This window comes from Marmota marmota, unplaced genomic scaffold, assembly GCF_001458135.2.
Source record: "Marmota marmota marmota unplaced genomic scaffold, marMar, whole genome shotgun sequence".
NCBI lineage: Eukaryota > Metazoa > Chordata > Mammalia > Rodentia > Sciuridae > Marmota > Marmota marmota.
In genome coordinates, this window is record NW_026000142.1 from 7,213,929 (window position 1) to 7,231,657 (window position 17,729).

The following is a 17,729-nucleotide window of genomic DNA, read 5'->3' on the forward strand; positions in this document are numbered from 1 at the left end:
ATGGCAATTTGTAAATCAATGGATGTGTAACTGATGTGATTCTGCAATCTGTGTATGGGGTGAAGGTGGGAGTTCATAACCCACTTGAATCAAAGTGTCGAATATGATATGTCAAGAAATTTGTAATGTTTTGAACAACCCACAATAAAAAATTAAAAAAAAAAAGATTAAAAAAAAAAAGATTTCATACCAAAATGCTATATATATTATTTGTATTATGTTTTTAGGAGAGATAATGCTCCAAATGCATTACAACATACATAAATATTTATCAGATGTGTGCATATTGACATTTTTGCTGCAAGTATATTTAATACCACATATCAGGATGGATGAAGGTTTTCATGGCTTCTAAGGTATACCTTAAGATCTGACTTTTAGGAATGTAGTTAAATCACTTTTCAGCACAGAGTCTATAATTATGAGAAAGTCCAAGCTATTAAAATAAAATCGTGCCCCAAGTTGAAGATGTAAAAAAAAAATGACCACATGGGAAACAGTCTAAAATAATATATAATTAAATTGGTGACAGTCAAACTGTTTTATCTGTGTAATTACTGATAACATGATCCACAGATGAACAACAATGATTAAACAGAAATATCCCAAGGCCACTGTTTCATAGGGGATTAGTGTAACTGTACTGAGCACACAGGGGGATCAACTTTATGTTTAAATGGAGAGGAGGAAGAGACATCTTCTTCAAGGCCACTTGAAAGCCCACTTCCACCTCATCTTGAAAGCTGATTTGGCAGGGAGAAGGCAGTTGTCATGGAGATTGCAAGCATGACTTGGATAGAGTGGCAAAATTATAACATTTTACAAATACCATCAGAATTGAGAAAACATGATTAAGGAAAGTAGTAATTGCCAAAGAAATTAGTCAATAGAGATTCAATGCTGCAGACTTGACTCTGAGTAAATATCTAGTAAACACTAAAATATCCCACTGGATATCTCATCATAGATCAGGTTCAGCAGGATAGAAATGATGTAGGACAAATGGAAGAACTACATTGGAACTGTTCACTTAGTTAAGGATCTAATATCTTTTCCCAAGTCCCATGATGTTCAATGTTATCATGAACACATCTTTTTCTATCTATACCTATCCTTGGAATACAGTACTTCATTCCCGGTGCTTTGAATTGACAGTGGAAGAAGTCTTCTGTCTTTGGCCAATTTCAATTAATTTTGTATTTTTTTATTTAATAAGTATTCCAATTTTTTTTGTTAGAGTCACAGAATATTTTAAAAGTTTTTTTTTTCCCTAAAAATAAGATTGTTAAGTGACTTACTTAAGCTCTCTTGCATCTAATTAGCAGATCAGGGTAAAAGTGAGAATATATTAAAGTCATTCTGGAAGTTCACAGGTGATTCTATAAACAAATTATTATCTCAGTGGCTAACTATGCATAACAAGTTAAATGTGAGTGAACACTTATATGCAGCATTCCAAAAGAAACGCATTTTTAAAGTGATCTTGAATTTCACATTTTAATAAGTAATTATGATTTTCTACTTTATAATCTCAAAATAGGAAGGAAATTTATATTTTTCTTGGTATTTAAGACATAGTATCTTTTTTTGAGGTAGAAAATAAAATATTCATTTACTCTTAGAGACATTTCTCAAAGTATGTCTATAATAAATATTTTTCTTTTGTAGTTACTGTTCTAAGTGAATGGAATAATCTCCAATTTCTAATGCACATATGTTAACATGAAAAATACTATATCTAGATTCTCAATACCATGGAATATTTGAGGTTCACATCTCTAGACTTTGATGAAACAGGAACTCTATGATTCTTTTTTAAGGAAAACGTTTTTAGAAAACATTGTAAAGAAAGGTTTGAGATTCCAATAAATGTGTCACTGTGGTATCTTGATAGTTTGTAAATGTGAGATGGTTCCATTAGTTTGTCCCAATAGCAGAAGTTATTTTGGCAAGGCTGGAGGGTAGTGTACCTAGCTCCTAGCCATTTAACTCATTCTTTTTTGGTCATCTCTATCAAAAAGGTTGGAGTTCATTAACTAGTGCTTGAGAATACAATTACAACACATCTGTGATTCAAAACAGATGTATTAAAATAAAAGAATAGTGGACAAATATCGTTTAATGCTGCCTATGTTAAGGAAAAAAACTCAAGGAGTTCAGTATATACTTTGATCAAGGATGGCCACGATTCAAACTTTTTGCAACTCAATTATCAGTGCATTTTCGTTTTCTATTTTGCTTTAGAAAATAAGAGCATCCAGTTTTCTAGGACTATGTACATTTTCCTGTGTTCTGTTGTTGTGGTTTTATTTTTTGCTAATCTCAGCTTGATGGACAATAAACAGATGTTTGAGTTTTCACCAATTACTATTTTCCACCTCTCCTCTCTGCTACTTAATGATACTTAGGGCACATTACAAAGCTTGCCAGTTTGGTTGTTAAAAGTCTGTCTCGTGTAAAACTTTAATCTCAATTTGAATTCAAACATTATTTCCTCTTTAAATCCTTTCTGTACACAGACCATTGGGGACTATTGGGTCTACTGAGTGAAAAGGCTCTTGAAAAGCTCCAAGAGGTTTCTGGAACCATTTGTGCCTATTCTTTTAAGGATATGGGCCCCATCAGACTTCTTGGCTTTGGACAATTAGACGATACCACCAAGTGTCCTGTTAGATATAAGTGAAACATCATGTGGTGCTCCACTGTGTTCAGTTTAGAACACACTCCCGAAAAGCTTTAGTACCATACATATGCATTTTACTTCTACTCCCAAAGACAGCAAATATGAAAACTGAAGAAAAATTGCATTACCATGGCTGTTACATCTGGATGTTTCCACTAGCCTTCCATTTTGATCGTAGCATGCCATTGCTTGGTAACGATATCCTTGTCCACATTCCTTGATGTCTCCTTGTATTTTCATTCCCAGTAACACTTCCACTTTCCCTTCTGGTAAAATACAGTCTGACCAGTTCCCTACAGGCTGTGCATTGTATTTGTCACAAGGACAATACTGAGTCTCAATCAGGGGGTACAAATGGGAATTTTTACATTTTTCTTTCTTTTTACTTTTTCCTGTGGAAGAGAAACATTTGACAATTTAAGTTGGAAAATAGCATTATTAATTTAAAACATCCCTAAATTTTCTACTTTTCTAAACTTCCTTTCTCTGATTTAACAATACCCATTACTAGCCTATAAATAAACACTATTTTCTCACTCCAAAGTGCTTCCTATGCAGATTTTTGCTGGTGTTGTGTGCTTTGCATAGTAAAAAATTTTCTTATATTCTCATTTAAAAATGGCCCATTTTGTATAAGGGACTACTTACTGTGTTGAATTTTAAACTCTCCAAAATGAATAAAATCCTCTAAAATGAAAAAATTATTTCCACTGATGGGAGAATTTGAGGTGATTGCATAAACCTCACATATGCAGAAATATGAGCCGGAGACAGTCACTTCCTTGGTAACTGCAAATAGTGTAGTTACATAGGATTAAAATTCAGAAAAGATTTATGGGCTTTATGTCTCCATCTATGCATTGTATTTTTCAGAATTTCTGAATAGTAATCATTTTCACATAGGTGGTGATTAATGTAGGAAAATCAATAATATTAAAAATGAAGATATTTAATATTAGAATAAAATATTTGAAAAGTTTTGAATAAATTCCTTCTTAAAATTATATAAATTCCTCTTGAGTACAATTATATATATGCTTGAAAATATATCTAGTTAATTATTTTTGTTATATCACAAACTATTTTATTATATTATATAATATATTCTATTGTACATAATTAATTACCTACACCTATCTCTAACTTCTTTAAGTTTTCTTATGTTATTTTCAATGGAATCCATTTTACAGGTGGTTCTTTTAATAATTTAAACATTCTGAATGGTCTATTACCACCAATATTTTCTGTTGTCTTTTGCTACTGACAGTTTTTGCAATGTGTTAGTCTTCAGTTCAGTGTGAGGGTTCCTGTGTTGCTTGGTACATTACTGACTTTTGTCATTGTGACTCCCTTTTTAGATGAAGTTTCAGATACAGAATTAATGTCATATTTCTCCTTCTAGGAGATGATGGATAACCTGAACCTGTGACAGTGAGGCTCGGTTAAGAAAATGAAGAAGCAACCTTTCTTCCTTGCTCCAAGCACTTTGCAATTTCTAGGCAATTCACTGCAAGTGTATGTTTAAGCCAAAAAATAATCTATCATGTATTGCACAGTCAGTTTGAATAGGGAGTCAGGTTGCTTATTCTTTCTATTAAGATGACATAATGCTTCTATTACTGCCAACTTACATTAAAATACACACCCAAGTCCACTGACATATTTGGTGTAGGAACAGCAACAAGAGGCAGTTGCAGTTTTCAGATACATTGTCAAAACTCTCTTGGTCTGACTTCTATTGTGTTTTTCTACCTTGACAAGAGTTGGTTTAGGCATCCTAATTTTTCTTACCCACAATAGTACGCTTTCTGGTCCTAACTGCACCACAGTCTCCATTGCATGAAGAAAACTTGGACCAGCTGGTAAATTGACAGTCATCTTGGCAGGGGATCTGGCAAGCTTGTGTGAGGGCTGGCACAGGGCCTGCATACCGGAGGCAGTCATGGATGCCAGCCTGTCCTCCATCTTGCTTTCGACAAGTAATAGCTGAATGAAAAGCATAGTTCTAATTACTCTATAATTCAGAAATTCACATTTGCTCTGTCATAGGAATCCTCTTTTAATTCCCTATTAACAGTAGAAATCTGGTAACAGTGTTTCTAATAATCACAGTACACATAATATTGATTGTAGGTTTTTTAAAATAGCAAATATCCCTCTGGGTTTTTGTGGCACAGAAAAGCACATACCACACACACCCACACATATACACAGGAAAACACACACAGAGCATTTAGCAGCTTTTACTAGATTCTGTTAAAGATTTTAATTTCTGTCACATGTGGGGTATAAAGAAATTAATTTTTTAGGAGACTTATCATATATGCATTCTGATCACAGTTTATGTTGGACATAGGTATTCAAAAAGGTGCTGGGAGAAACCAGATTACCTCTAAATTATTTTATAACATTGAGCAATCTAGAATTTCTAAATAGAAAGGTCTTAGCAACAAATTGGTTGGTAGATTTGAGGTACGGAGGGAGTAGTTATGCAACTTGTCTTGAAACTCATAGAAAGCATGTTTTTGTTTTTATGTATACTGTAAATTTACTGGGAGGTTCTGTTTAGTTAATGGAAGAATTTAAAATAGAAACTAGAAATGAAAAAGGAAACTTTTAACGATCATACTTTATCATATCATTATCAGCATTTTCACAGTTATGTACGCTAAAATTATCAAATGATTTAAATTCATAAATTATTTATTCAAAGGTATTATTCTACTGAATTACTTAAAACAAGAAACAATTTTATTACTTACTGAACATGGATATAACATTAAGGTAATAAAGGTCATAAAGAAAAAGAGCAAGCAATGCTTTCAGTCCTCTTTCTCCTCTGTCATTTCTCACATTGGTTTTAAAAATAATTCATTCATTTACTGAGAAAGCAGATGAACCATTTAAACTTTGGTCTTAAATTTTTAATCTTCATTGAGTTACCTTAAATGGCCTAGTTTAGATGAATTAAATGGCTTTCTCAAGTTTATGGTCTAGGCTAAAGCTGGGCTGATTTATCCTTGCTCAGGACTTCATCATCATGAAATTAAGGGAAGAAGCCTACATTTTGATCCTAAATTACAGTTAGGGCTCAGAGGGCTCCAGCTTAGACAACATTGTCTTTATCTGTGAACTAAAACTTAACATCTGTTAGTGCAGGGCTGTGTAATGGGGTATGTAAAGGGACATAACTAACAATTATGTTCTCTGTGTATTAAGTAAAACTTAATACAATGATTGCAGGAAGAGTTACATAAAAGACCCTTCATTGTGCCAACATTAGTGAATACTATCCTATTTTTTAGATGTCATTTCATTTTTATACCCAAATTTGGTAGAGTCAATTAAGAACAGGAGTCTTTGAATTTTAAATACAGTAAAACTTGGTCAAGTGGAAACAGTGAGCTTTATGAAGGTTAGGTGACAAGGAAAAAACAGTAAGTATCACAAAGAGAATCTCACAAATTGGTACCTAATCCTTCTTACACTATGCCAAGCTTTGGGAAACAATGGCATCTAGGTATGGACTAAGAGAGCTCTGACTTGGATTTCAATAAGATAACATGATGGGGACTTGAACAGGAACTGATCATAAAGAGCATCCATCTAGTTGGAAGGATTGCTACCCTATGTAGTATATTAACCAAACGACGTGACTTTGCAGGTCTCTCTACACCTGTTACTTGGAAGAGGACTGACCACTTACACACTTTAAACTTGATAAATTCTCATGGTTCTTGGGGAAAGCTGGCCCAAGGATGCTCAAAAGGAAGGACTGACAAAGAGGAAGATATTAGACATTTTACTAGCCAGGATATGTGGAGCCTCCAGAAACGGTTAATTTAGAAAATGAGAGATTTTACCATATTCATATCTTAAGCTGTGAGGGTTACACTATTCATAACTAAAAGAAAATTAAACATGACAAAACTAAATTTGGATTATTTGAAATGAAGCTACTTATATCTACTTATCAATTTGGCTCCTTGAAACAGACCCTAACGTAAATCTTTTGAGAAATTAAATGAAATTTTCTTAGGTTCTCCATTAAGGATCTCACAATTATATTTCAGAATTGCTCCACTTATCATCATACTAAGTTACATACATACACACACACACACACAAAAAGAAAACAAAATAAAATAATACCACTACAAATACAATTATGGAAACATTTATTTTGCACAGAACCATTTAAATAAATAGTTTCTTTCCCCATATGCCTTAAATATTTCAGGTATTTGAAAAGAAAAATATGTGTAAAATTCCCATGCCTGTTCTTAGATACCCACTCAGCACTCCACTCTTCTTATCTCAGATTCTTGACAGTGTACTTTTGGAATGAATTACTCACACGATGTTATCCAAACAAGTAGCAACAGCACCATTTGCACAATATATTGAAAATTAATCATACATCTCCATTTGTTTGCATTCTAACTTAGAGGAAACACAACAATCCAAACACAGAAATAAAATCTGAAATGAACTTCCTGCTATTGGATAAGGAAAATATAAATGTTTGGAAAGGGAACCATCTGGTCTCTCAACTTTATAAATCTTAAAACCATTTTTTAAGACATTGAAAACAGGGTGGTTTTAATTGTGGAAAAGATGGATCATGCTAAGCACAGTTTCCAGAAAGCCATATACCAGAAAGCTATAGCTACCCACAAAATTGTATCTGCATTTGCAGGTGGAGTATGTATATCTCATGTATAAGTTCTCCTTTGAGCCTGGTTAGAAAGATGTGCCAAAGATCATGCTATACTATGGATAATGGACGTGAAAGCTTTTAGTAGGAGATCAGCAAATATCAATATAATCATTTTAAAGTAAAATTCTATATTTAACTCTATCTTCATTATATATGTATATTTCATTTAGAATTTTATTTCATTTATATAAGGCACAACAATTTTTACTTGTCAGGGGACAATTTGCACCCAGCAGATTAAAAACATGGGAGACATCAATGTGACTAACTTATGGGTTGCATATGAATCAAGGTAGGTAAGCTTTGTCCATCAATACTGAGGAAAGATTACCAAGAAATAAGAAAGGCAGTTTCTTCAGCAAGTAAGTGCTACAAAAAAGAGAGCTCAAAATGCTATTAGATTAAAAGTGACTCCAAAAAAATAAAAAATAAAAGTAGAAAAATGCAATTTGGAGACAATTTTTGGACCCTAATTTGAACATGTTCATTGTGTGTAGACATTTTTGAGACAGTAAGGGAGAATTAAACATGGCCTAATCATGGGATGATATGAATTATTGTTAATTTTGTTTGTTGTGATAAGAATACAATTGTTATAAGAAAGAATAAAGTATGTATGTGTGAAATATATCCTGTCTGAAGTGACTTTAAAATACTTCAGCAAAATTCTTTTTAGGTGTGCAGAAAATGGCAGATAATCAAGAATGGCAATATGTTGAAAACTGTTGAAACCGAATAAATGATAACTGCATTACTAGTATTCATATTAGTCTCCCTAATCTTGTGTATTTTTAAAACTTCCCACTAATTTAAATAAAAAAGATTAATGAGTAGAATATGTATAGAAATTCCAGAATGGGTTTATAAACATAAAGAAAATATAAATTTTAAAAGAGGAAAATAATAAAGTTTCATAGGATGAATAGATAATACTGTTTGAACTAATGAGATGGATTTCTTCATTACACATGTGAGTATGTAAATGGAAGACTACTCATATAGCTCTGAAGTAAATGTAATAGAATTCAGAATGTAGCTGCTTATCTTCATATTCTTGAAGAAGAATAAAACACTTTTTTTATTCACATTGCACAAAAAAGGAAACGTCTATTGGTTAACGGATCACTCTTCAGCATATAAGGCCACACTGTACATTCATTGTAATAATCAGAGGGATATAAATTTTTATATCTAAAATATGCACATGGAAGTTCATTATAGGAAACAGGAAAAGAATCAATATCTTAGTGCAGTGAAAGCTGCTGGATTATCTGTAACAAGGAGTTCAAGGAGCCCTGAGACCTTATTTATTAAATAAATATGAGCACGTTTTATCCCACCCCAGTAGTGTCTAGGTACCATTAGAGATAGAATATATTCTGCTGATTGGGTGATTAGATGAGAGATTTTTTTCCCATAGTTTTATTTAAAAAATGACAATAGTCAGAATGAATCATGTAGAAATAAAAAGAAAAAGCTTCATGTGAATGGGAGCTGGTTACCTGGAGACCTAATTGTGCTTAGAAATAAGACCAGATCTATAAATAAAACAAGAGGGCTCCACTTGTTTACTAGGTTGATGTAACGATCAGGTCTCTTTTGTGCAAAAGAGATTTTCACTGACAAGTTTGTCAAATTATGCTTCCTAATTACAGTTTGTGAATATAATGCTTGCAGAATGGAAAAAAACAAACAAAAAACGTAATTTTCTTTTTTATTGTTCTTAAATAGTTACCAATGACCCCCGTCTCATTGATTCCCAGAATGTACATGAAAATGCTAGTCTGTGAATTTAGTAGGAAATATCAACCATCCCCCAGAGGGGTAGCTCACATCAAGGTTGGCTAGACTGCCGTGAGATCTGGGAAGGCTTAACTAACTGTAGCACCACTTGTGAAACCTCCTGAAACTATTGGAAACACAGTGTGTGCCAGTCTCGTTTTTTGACCTACTATTTAAAAAATGGCAAATGCTAGTTACATTTTATGACAAGACTCTTAGATACAAAAGAAAATCAAATTTTCCAAGTCAACTTGGATGCTAATATCAGGAGAAAATGAGAGGAAAACATTGGTGGTGGTGATCTTTTGGGTGGTTCCCATGGAGATGCTGCTATCCAGGGTGTTATTGAGACTGAGGTCTTTTTAGCCCTTCAGCATACAGCAGTAGGTGGTCATCTCAGCCTATAACTTGACTTTGATGTTCAACAGGGTCTTTTAATCTTGGGCCTTTTAATCTTCAGGCCTAGTTTTTGCAAGCTCTGACTCCAGTGCATCAGGACCCACTGAACTGCTCCATCTTCATGGAGTAGCAGGCCTCCATGTTTCTTAGCCTATGCTCCAAGCTGGCCTTCAGATTTTACCCATAGTCCAGGTTGATATCCAAGGACCAAGGCTATGTACCTTAGCTCTATGAACATTACCTTGGCAGTTCCAATCTAGGAAGATTGTGACCTGACCACTATGGTGCTCTCTTCAATCTTCTGGGGCTAATACTTGTCCAAATTATCTTGGTTCTTATGAGCCAGCTCATCATACTGAACCCCTGATGTCTACCATGATCCTGTCTACCAGGTCATGATATTTGGGGACATCAATCTTCACAATCAACCAGGAGCTGTCAGACTGGGGTTCTGAGCTTTTGCCTTTCTCCTCATGGTTCTTCTTCATGAACAGCAGCTCTTCCTTGAGAGCTTCTATTTCTGTTTCCAGCTGTAGCTGAGTGATTTGATGTCATTAATGACTCTGTAGGGCCACAAATGTCACTCTGTGCAGATTAGTGAGTGACCAGTTGTTGTAGTTATCTTTTTTTTTGTTGTTGCTGTGACCAAACACCTGACAAGAAAAGTTTATTTTGGTTCATGGTATCAGAGGTCTCAGTTCATGAATAGCAGACTCCATTGCTCTAGGCCCAAAGTGAAGTAGAACATCATTAAGGAAAGATGTGGTAGAGAGAAGCTGCTCCCTTCATGGCAACAGGGAAGTAGAGTGTGGAGGAAGGGACCATGAGAAAGATGTATCCTTCTAGGTCATACCTGCAGTGATCCACCTCCTCCAGCCACGTCCCACCTGCCTAAGTTACTACCAATCAGTCCACTGAAACTAGAATGGACTGATTAGGTTATAGTACTCACAATCCAAATCATTTCACCTTTGAATATTCTTGGATTAACACAGGAAATCCAACACCAGTCTGACTAGACTGTAAAGTCATCGGCAGAAAGATAGGTATCATGAGGCCTTAGAATGAAGGAGTCATTGTCCACAGAATTTGCAAAGATCTGAGCTTTAAGCTCTTTGATAGTCTAGAAGGAACATCCCTAGTCTCTGACTTGCAGTTCCTCTTTCTGTAGGTGATCCTGGATTTTACTCTCCTGCCTCCTATTATCAGTTTCTAGTCTCCTTACTCTGTTCAGGTAGCAGAGCAGACAGTCATTCAGTTCTTGAATGGTCTCCTTCTTGCTGTAGATGACTCATTCCCACCATATCCCAAGCTATCTCTGCAGCCAGATCCCCAGGTCCTATCTACCCTGGAAGCTATTGGAGCAGAAGAAGGAGATCGGGAAGCCCAAGATCTTGTGCCTGCTTAGACATTGGCTGCACTACTGACTGATTGCCTGATGGCTAGGTGACTTGACTGGAAAATCCCAGGAACTGGTGGTTGATGGAGAAGGTGGAAGAACATGTGGTGAATCTCATAGAGTCAGAGGAGGAAGGCAAGAGACCAGCACTTGGGTTGGGCTGCCCCAAATTGTTTTTATTATGAGTATAATTATATTTTATATTTAATGTAGATGCAATGTTATTATGGTTTCAATGATATTTAATCACTGACCATGCAATAATTTAACTTTCTAAATACCATCTGAACAAATGGGAAATGTGAACAGAGAAAGACAAATAAATGTGAACAGAGAAAGACAAAGTTATATACTAGCAACTTGAATAGTATGAAGCAAGTTTTAAAATTGTCAAATCCTATTAATTCTTTCTTTAAAATCTATTTTTCCTCTCTCCTTTAGTTCTTATGGCATTTGACAAAATTTGCTGGATTACAGTACCCAAGACTTTGCTAAAATACTCACTACTTCTATTTTTAATCCTCCTCCTCCTCTTGATATTCATGATCCTCCAGAATGTGGTTTTGCCTTTAACATACTCAGAGGCACCCTGAGCAAACAGGTCAGCACATTAATCCTAAGCACATAGCTTTTACTTTTTTTTTTGCTTGAGTTATCCTATATTCCCTATCAGTGGTTATCAATTTTTTCTTTTTTTTCCAATTCTTTAGTAGTTATTATCTATATCCACTACAGTGTATTTCTTACTGTAACATATTAAATTACTTGCTGTTTGTTTTTATTCTCTCAATAGGTTGAGCCTAGTACTGTGAAAGCAGTATGAAGCATATAACATGTATTTAATATACACTTCTTCTATGAGAGAGTGAATTATATTGAATGATATTCAGGAAGTTTGCATTGAATTTTAAGGACTGATGTGATCCTATTTTTACAGCTTTCAGAGAAAATAATATTAACAAATATATAGTTTTGTATACTAAAATTTTATTTAACGCTTCACTATTTCGATGCACTGAGTTGCCCCACCTTATAATCCATATGTTGAGGCTCTAACCCCAAAGTGATGGAATTTGGAGATGGAGCCTTGGGAAGTAACAGGTATTGAAGAAGTCTTGAGTTTGAGTGTGGGGCGAGCTCTCTTGATGAGATTATTGCCCTTTCAAAATGTGATAGGAGAACTTTCTCTTCCTTTCCTTCTTTTTGCCATGTAAAGGCAAAGAGAGCAGACTGCTGTGTGCAAGCCAGAAAGAAGGCCTTCAGAAATTGGCTGGTATCTTAATCTTGAACTTTCAGCCTCCAAAAATGTGAAAAAAAATTCTGTTGTTTAAGTCACCCAGTCTGTGGTATTTTGTAATAGCCACCTGAGCAGATTAAAATAACTATTAACACAATATTTTAAGCATTTATTTTATGAAAGATTTCTACAGAATCACTTGATGTATTAAAAAATATTCTGTATGTAGTATAGTAGCTTATCTGACTAAGTGAAGATTGGGCAAAACTTACTGGTGATTCTGGGAATGATTGATAAATATTTTGCTTTTCCTTTCAAATGTAAATGAATTTGGTCATAAATAAACACATAAGTTTATATGTACTTTTTTCCCCCCTTAGGTACCAGGAATTGAACTCAGGGGCACTTAACCACTGAGCCACATCCCAAGCCCTATTTTGTATTTTATTTAGAGACAGGGTCTCCTGGAATTGCTTAGCACCTTGCTGTTGCTGAGGCTGGCTTTGAACTTGTGATCTTCCTGCCTCAGCCTCCTGAGCCATGGGATTACAGGCATATGCCACCACACCCAGCTATATATACTTTTAAGCATAGTAGTTTACATTTTTTGTAGTGCTGGATGTTGAACCCAGGACCTAACACATCTTCCTCAAGTGCTCGACCACTGAGCTACACTCCCAGTTCTCAATTTACTTTAAAGTACTTTGTGTTTTAATGTAATAGACCATTTTTTTTTTCAGATGGTTCTTACATACACAGAATATATACTTGGTCAAGATTGCATTTAGTTGATTAGTGTAGAATCTTCCTATATTCTGACTTACTTCTAGATAAAGATGATTCTCAGTAATTTGCCTTATAGTGAATATTAGTGCTAGGATTGTAAGCCATTACAGTTAATTATTTGTTAAAGATACTCTAGGAATGCCCCCCAAATCTTATAAATATGTCACAATACATAGTTCCTACAAGTGGAAAATTATGCTATTAATAGTATTAAGAGTAAAAATGGAAGTTCATCTGTAATAGCCACTTTATTGTTAACAGGTGGTTAAAAGTCAGCACAAGTGACTGGATAAAAGACCTGGGATGCTTGATTAGTAAGGTGATAAAAGAGAATTTAGTGTTATATTTTCCTACTAATATGAAAGGTTCAAGAGATTTGACTCTAACATGATCTCATAAGTGTGTTGTGTTGAGTATGCATATTATGTGAAACATGTTCTTTCTCTTTTATACATTCTTAGTAAGTAACATTTGATGTCCAGTTATTGCATATGATTTATCATCTTCTACACAGGAGAATTATGAGACCCTAGAATATTTTTCTCTCTTGTTTTCCGTATCCCCCAAATTTTCAGGTTTATCCATTCACTCTTTCTTAATTTTAATTTTTTTTTCTGAAAGCCAACATTTTATTCCTAACCCCTGCAAAAAAAAAAAAAAAAGCAATTTTATCCAAAAGACAGTTTACTACCTTTACAGTTTTTAAAGTCCACTTTTCTCTTAACTGTAAAATAGTTCCTTTATTGCTGAACTGAATTTGGAAATGTCTTCCCAAAGGGTAAAATAAACTCCAAGAACTTTCTGTTCTTATTGAGTAATGGCTTAAGTACTATTAGCAGTTGTGACTATAACATTTATTACATGCTTCTGAATTTAGATCACTCTTTACTTTTTCTGTAAAGGGTGAGTTTTTAAAAATATTTTGGCTTCCTGGATCATATTATCTCTTGCAGTTATTCAACTCTACCTTGTATCTTGAAATCAGCCATAGGAAATGCAAAGAAATGAATGAAGCTGTTTTCAAATAACACTTTAATGACAAAACAACAGCAGAGTGCAGGCTGGATTTACTAACCTCTGGTCCAGACAAATAATTTGATAGAAGCCATGCAATAAGTATTTATATCTTTAGAATCACAGAATAGTAAAGTAAGATAAAATGGTAATGGTCATATTTTAATTCATATGGTGTCATTTTCAGTGCAAGCAAAAAACCAGTAATTTAAATTTAATAGCATTTAAGTTAAATTATTTAGAATAAAAGGAATGTTTAAAGACCCTACACATGTGAATAGGCTAGAGGAAAAAGAAATCTACTAATGGTAAAATTAAACAACCACTTCTCCTCAAATATATAATAAACCTTAGAGACCTAAGTTTTTCGTATGACTTCATCCAACTACTTTATGCAAATGTTGCTCAAATTTCTTCTGCTATCTATAGCTACATTTATACATTTTTAAATGCATACTTAGATTTTTCCACTTGGCTACCCTGCCATGGCCTCAAATGCAAAATATAAAAAATATGCTTTTCAAAATTGGCTCTACTTTCAGGTCTAAGAATTTTCACCAATAAAGTTATTCTCAAGCTGAAAATATTGGAGTTAAAGAATCATGTTCTACTTTGACTCTTATTTCTATCATTCCTTGTATTACCTGCCACTAAGTCCTAAAAGTACCTTCTACTATCTTAAGTCCAAAATTAATTGCGTTTTGCCCATTTCTGTACTGCGGTTCCAGCGGGAGTCTCTGTTACTGCAACGTTGCACCGCTCCAATGACATCGTCGCTGACATCCAGGCCCATGTGTCTTATCTTCCTAATTTATTCTGTACATGTTGACAGATGAAACACCACTTTCATCAGGTCTTTGCTCCTACCACTTATTGAACAAGGTCTAAAATACTGATCCTGACATTTATAGCCCACAAAATTGTCCCAGGCTCCAGATCCCATCTTGGGAGCTTCAATCTACCCCCTATTCTGAGAACTTATTTATTGTTTTCCTTGCTTTCTATGCTTAGCTGGTAGAGTTCATCTCATTTTCTTTTCTTTTTCTCTTTTCTACTCATTTTAACAAGAAGGTGCAAGTGAAATCCCAGCCCATTTTTTAAGTCTCTTCTTAGGTCTTCAGTGTCAAATGATTGATTTTGTAGTTGTTCACTTTTAGCCTTAACTCCTACTTGTTGAATGAGGAGTGACTTCATTTCCCTAATGAATGAAAGCTCCTGGTTTGAAACTTTTACCCTTTCATAACACTCATGATTCTTTCTGCACAGCCTTCAGAATGCAATCACAGAGAATGAGTAGCTGAATTAGAGTCTGATATACTGGAGAGGGCAGGGGTGTGGAGTCTACAGTCTCTGCTGATTGATGGTTACTGTGCAATTATTTTAGTCATTAAAAAACAGCACCAGGTTTGTTTGTTTGTTTGTTGTCTCTGATAATAAAAGGACAAAGTTGAAAACAGGGAGACTCTGGCAGGTTGATCATGCAAAATTCTGAAAACAGCCATAAACACTAAAGTAAGAAAATTTTGCCTTCTTGCCGTTAGCAAAAGATATTCTCTCCATTTCATGTTATGCAGAAATGAAAGCTCTAAGAAAAAGAAATTTCTGACTACTGAAATAATAACAACAACAAAAAAGGTGATCTCTGCATGAAAGTTGAAGAAATTCTTTGAGTATATTTTTGGGAAATTGCTTGTTATAGTGCAACTTTCACTTCTCAGCCTAGAAACGATAAGACCACAGAGATAGAGTAAGCAGTCTAACAAGTATGCCAACATTAGAAAGTACTGTTTAAGGACAGGCGGAGGAAGAGGCACCAGTGATAGAAAACCAAAGAAAGAAATTCTAGAAAGCAGTAACCAAAGAAGTCAAAGACCTTCTCCACAGAGGGAGTGGGTAAGAGTACTAGATACAACAAAGAAGGCACCCAGAATAGGAATGAATCAAGGTTTTCAGATGTGGAAATAAAAACATCAACAATTGTCACAGAAAAAATAATTTTTGGCCCAGACTGAGTGTCAAAAAACCAGAAGTTAATATTGTTGCTTTCATGCCCTATGCCATATTGTGCACATTCATCAGGGCTATATACTTACAGTGGGGGGGGTAAGGAGTTTCCACGTAACGAAGACAATATGTAGCCAGTGCAGTAAGGCTTAAAACTCAAAGAGAGGAAATGAATCATCCAAGGTTGTGCAGCTTTGAAGTAACAGTTTAGAACTGAAGATGTTTTCACACTTGCACTGCCTCTACCATATCTTATATTTCCTACAGTGGAAGTCTGTAAAAATATGTCTTTCCTCTATCTTACCTAATTTAATTTCACCCTCTGATCTCTGGCCATTACTTGTGCATAGATGATAGGATGAAAATGGGAATAATCCTAAAAGAACATTTGAGCCAAATCTCTCTTCTTTTTTTTTCATCTAATTAAACTGAGATAAGCAAAACTCATTTTTGGAAGAGAACTGAAACTAAACCTTGTTTCCTGATCACGAACTCATGACTCTCTTTGTTATAAACTATGTAAAACCACAGATGTACGTAAACATAGGCTCCATTCAAGAAGGATTTAGTACTGCATGACAAGAAAAGCTTACATCAGTTTCTTGAAGAATAATCTGAAATGAGAATGACTTTCAATTATATATATATCTAAGGGATATTTTTTTACCAAATTTGGTGGTAGAAGACACACAAAGTAAACTATGCAAATAAAATCCTAAAAATCACTAGGTAGTCAGTATTATTTATAAAAATTTTTATATTTCAAGCAAAGTCTTCTAAATTTATATTTATATTTCAAGTGAATATTATAAGTTTCTTTTCCTTTCCAAAATGAAGTAACTGTTCTCAAAAGAAAGATCAAGTGTTTCTAGTTCTAAAGGAAGTTGGGGTCCCACATAAAGTAAGAACAAATTGAAATTCAGTTCTGTATGTTCAGACTACTATCATCATGAAAAAAAGAAAGTATCAATGAGGAAACAAAATATATCTTTATAAGTTAAAAAAGGTAAATGCACATTCAATTGCATATTAAGCTACACTGTAAGTACATAGCAGGAATTGCATGTTATGAATAAAAAAAATCACAAATTCTCTGAAGACTGAATTTGCTACATGTATAGACAACATGTTCCAAAGCTTAAAATTTAACTATTTCCTATAAAATCGAGTAAATAATTGTAGCAATTGTGAAAATTTTTCATCATTAATTTCTGTAATATTCCATATAATATAGCAGTGTAGGTCAATTTAAGTTCTCATATTGCAGGTTTTGAGTAAACAAATCTCTCATTTAAAAACCAGTACCAAATATGCTTAGGATCATGGATAGCCATGACAATGTTAAGGATGTCATTGCTGAGAACTTCTGGGAAAGATATCTAATTGTAGTACATTGCACAAATGTACACATACACCTATATGATGTATATAGGCAAGCATGTATGTGAACTTTATGAATTGTTAAGGTGGGAAATAATGTGGAATAATTTGATCTAAAAACCACCACCACCACCACCACCAACAACAACAATAACAACAAATAAACAAACCAAGCTTCAATGTACTATCTTTGCCATAACCAAAAGTTTGGTCTGGTCTTCTTCCAGGTACAAATTAGGGTAAAATTCAGTAGTTATGGGCTAACACCAAAGAGCAAAATTTAAACAGAGAAGTTCCTTGGTGCTGGCATTGTTTAGAATGGTGT

The 17,729-nt window shown here is 34.3% G+C and overlaps 1 protein-coding gene across 2 annotated transcripts in view; it reads right to left on the bottom strand.

Moving 5' to 3' along the window:
* The window catches only part of Thsd7a (thrombospondin type 1 domain containing 7A), a 389,770-nt gene that overhangs the window by 55,538 nt on the left and 316,503 nt on the right, over positions 1–17,729 (bottom strand). For both annotated transcript variants that reach the window (XR_007341524.1, XM_048785998.1), the window contains exons 12-13: positions 4,475–4,669; positions 2,812–3,075 (exon numbers count right to left, since the gene is read on the bottom strand). Coding sequence is in view for 1 of the 2 variants with exons in the window: in XM_048785998.1 (XP_048641955.1) it covers positions 2,812–3,075; positions 4,475–4,669 (459 nt within the window). In the remaining variant the exon portion in view is untranslated. The remainder of the gene's footprint in view (positions 1–2,811; positions 3,076–4,474; positions 4,670–17,729) is intronic.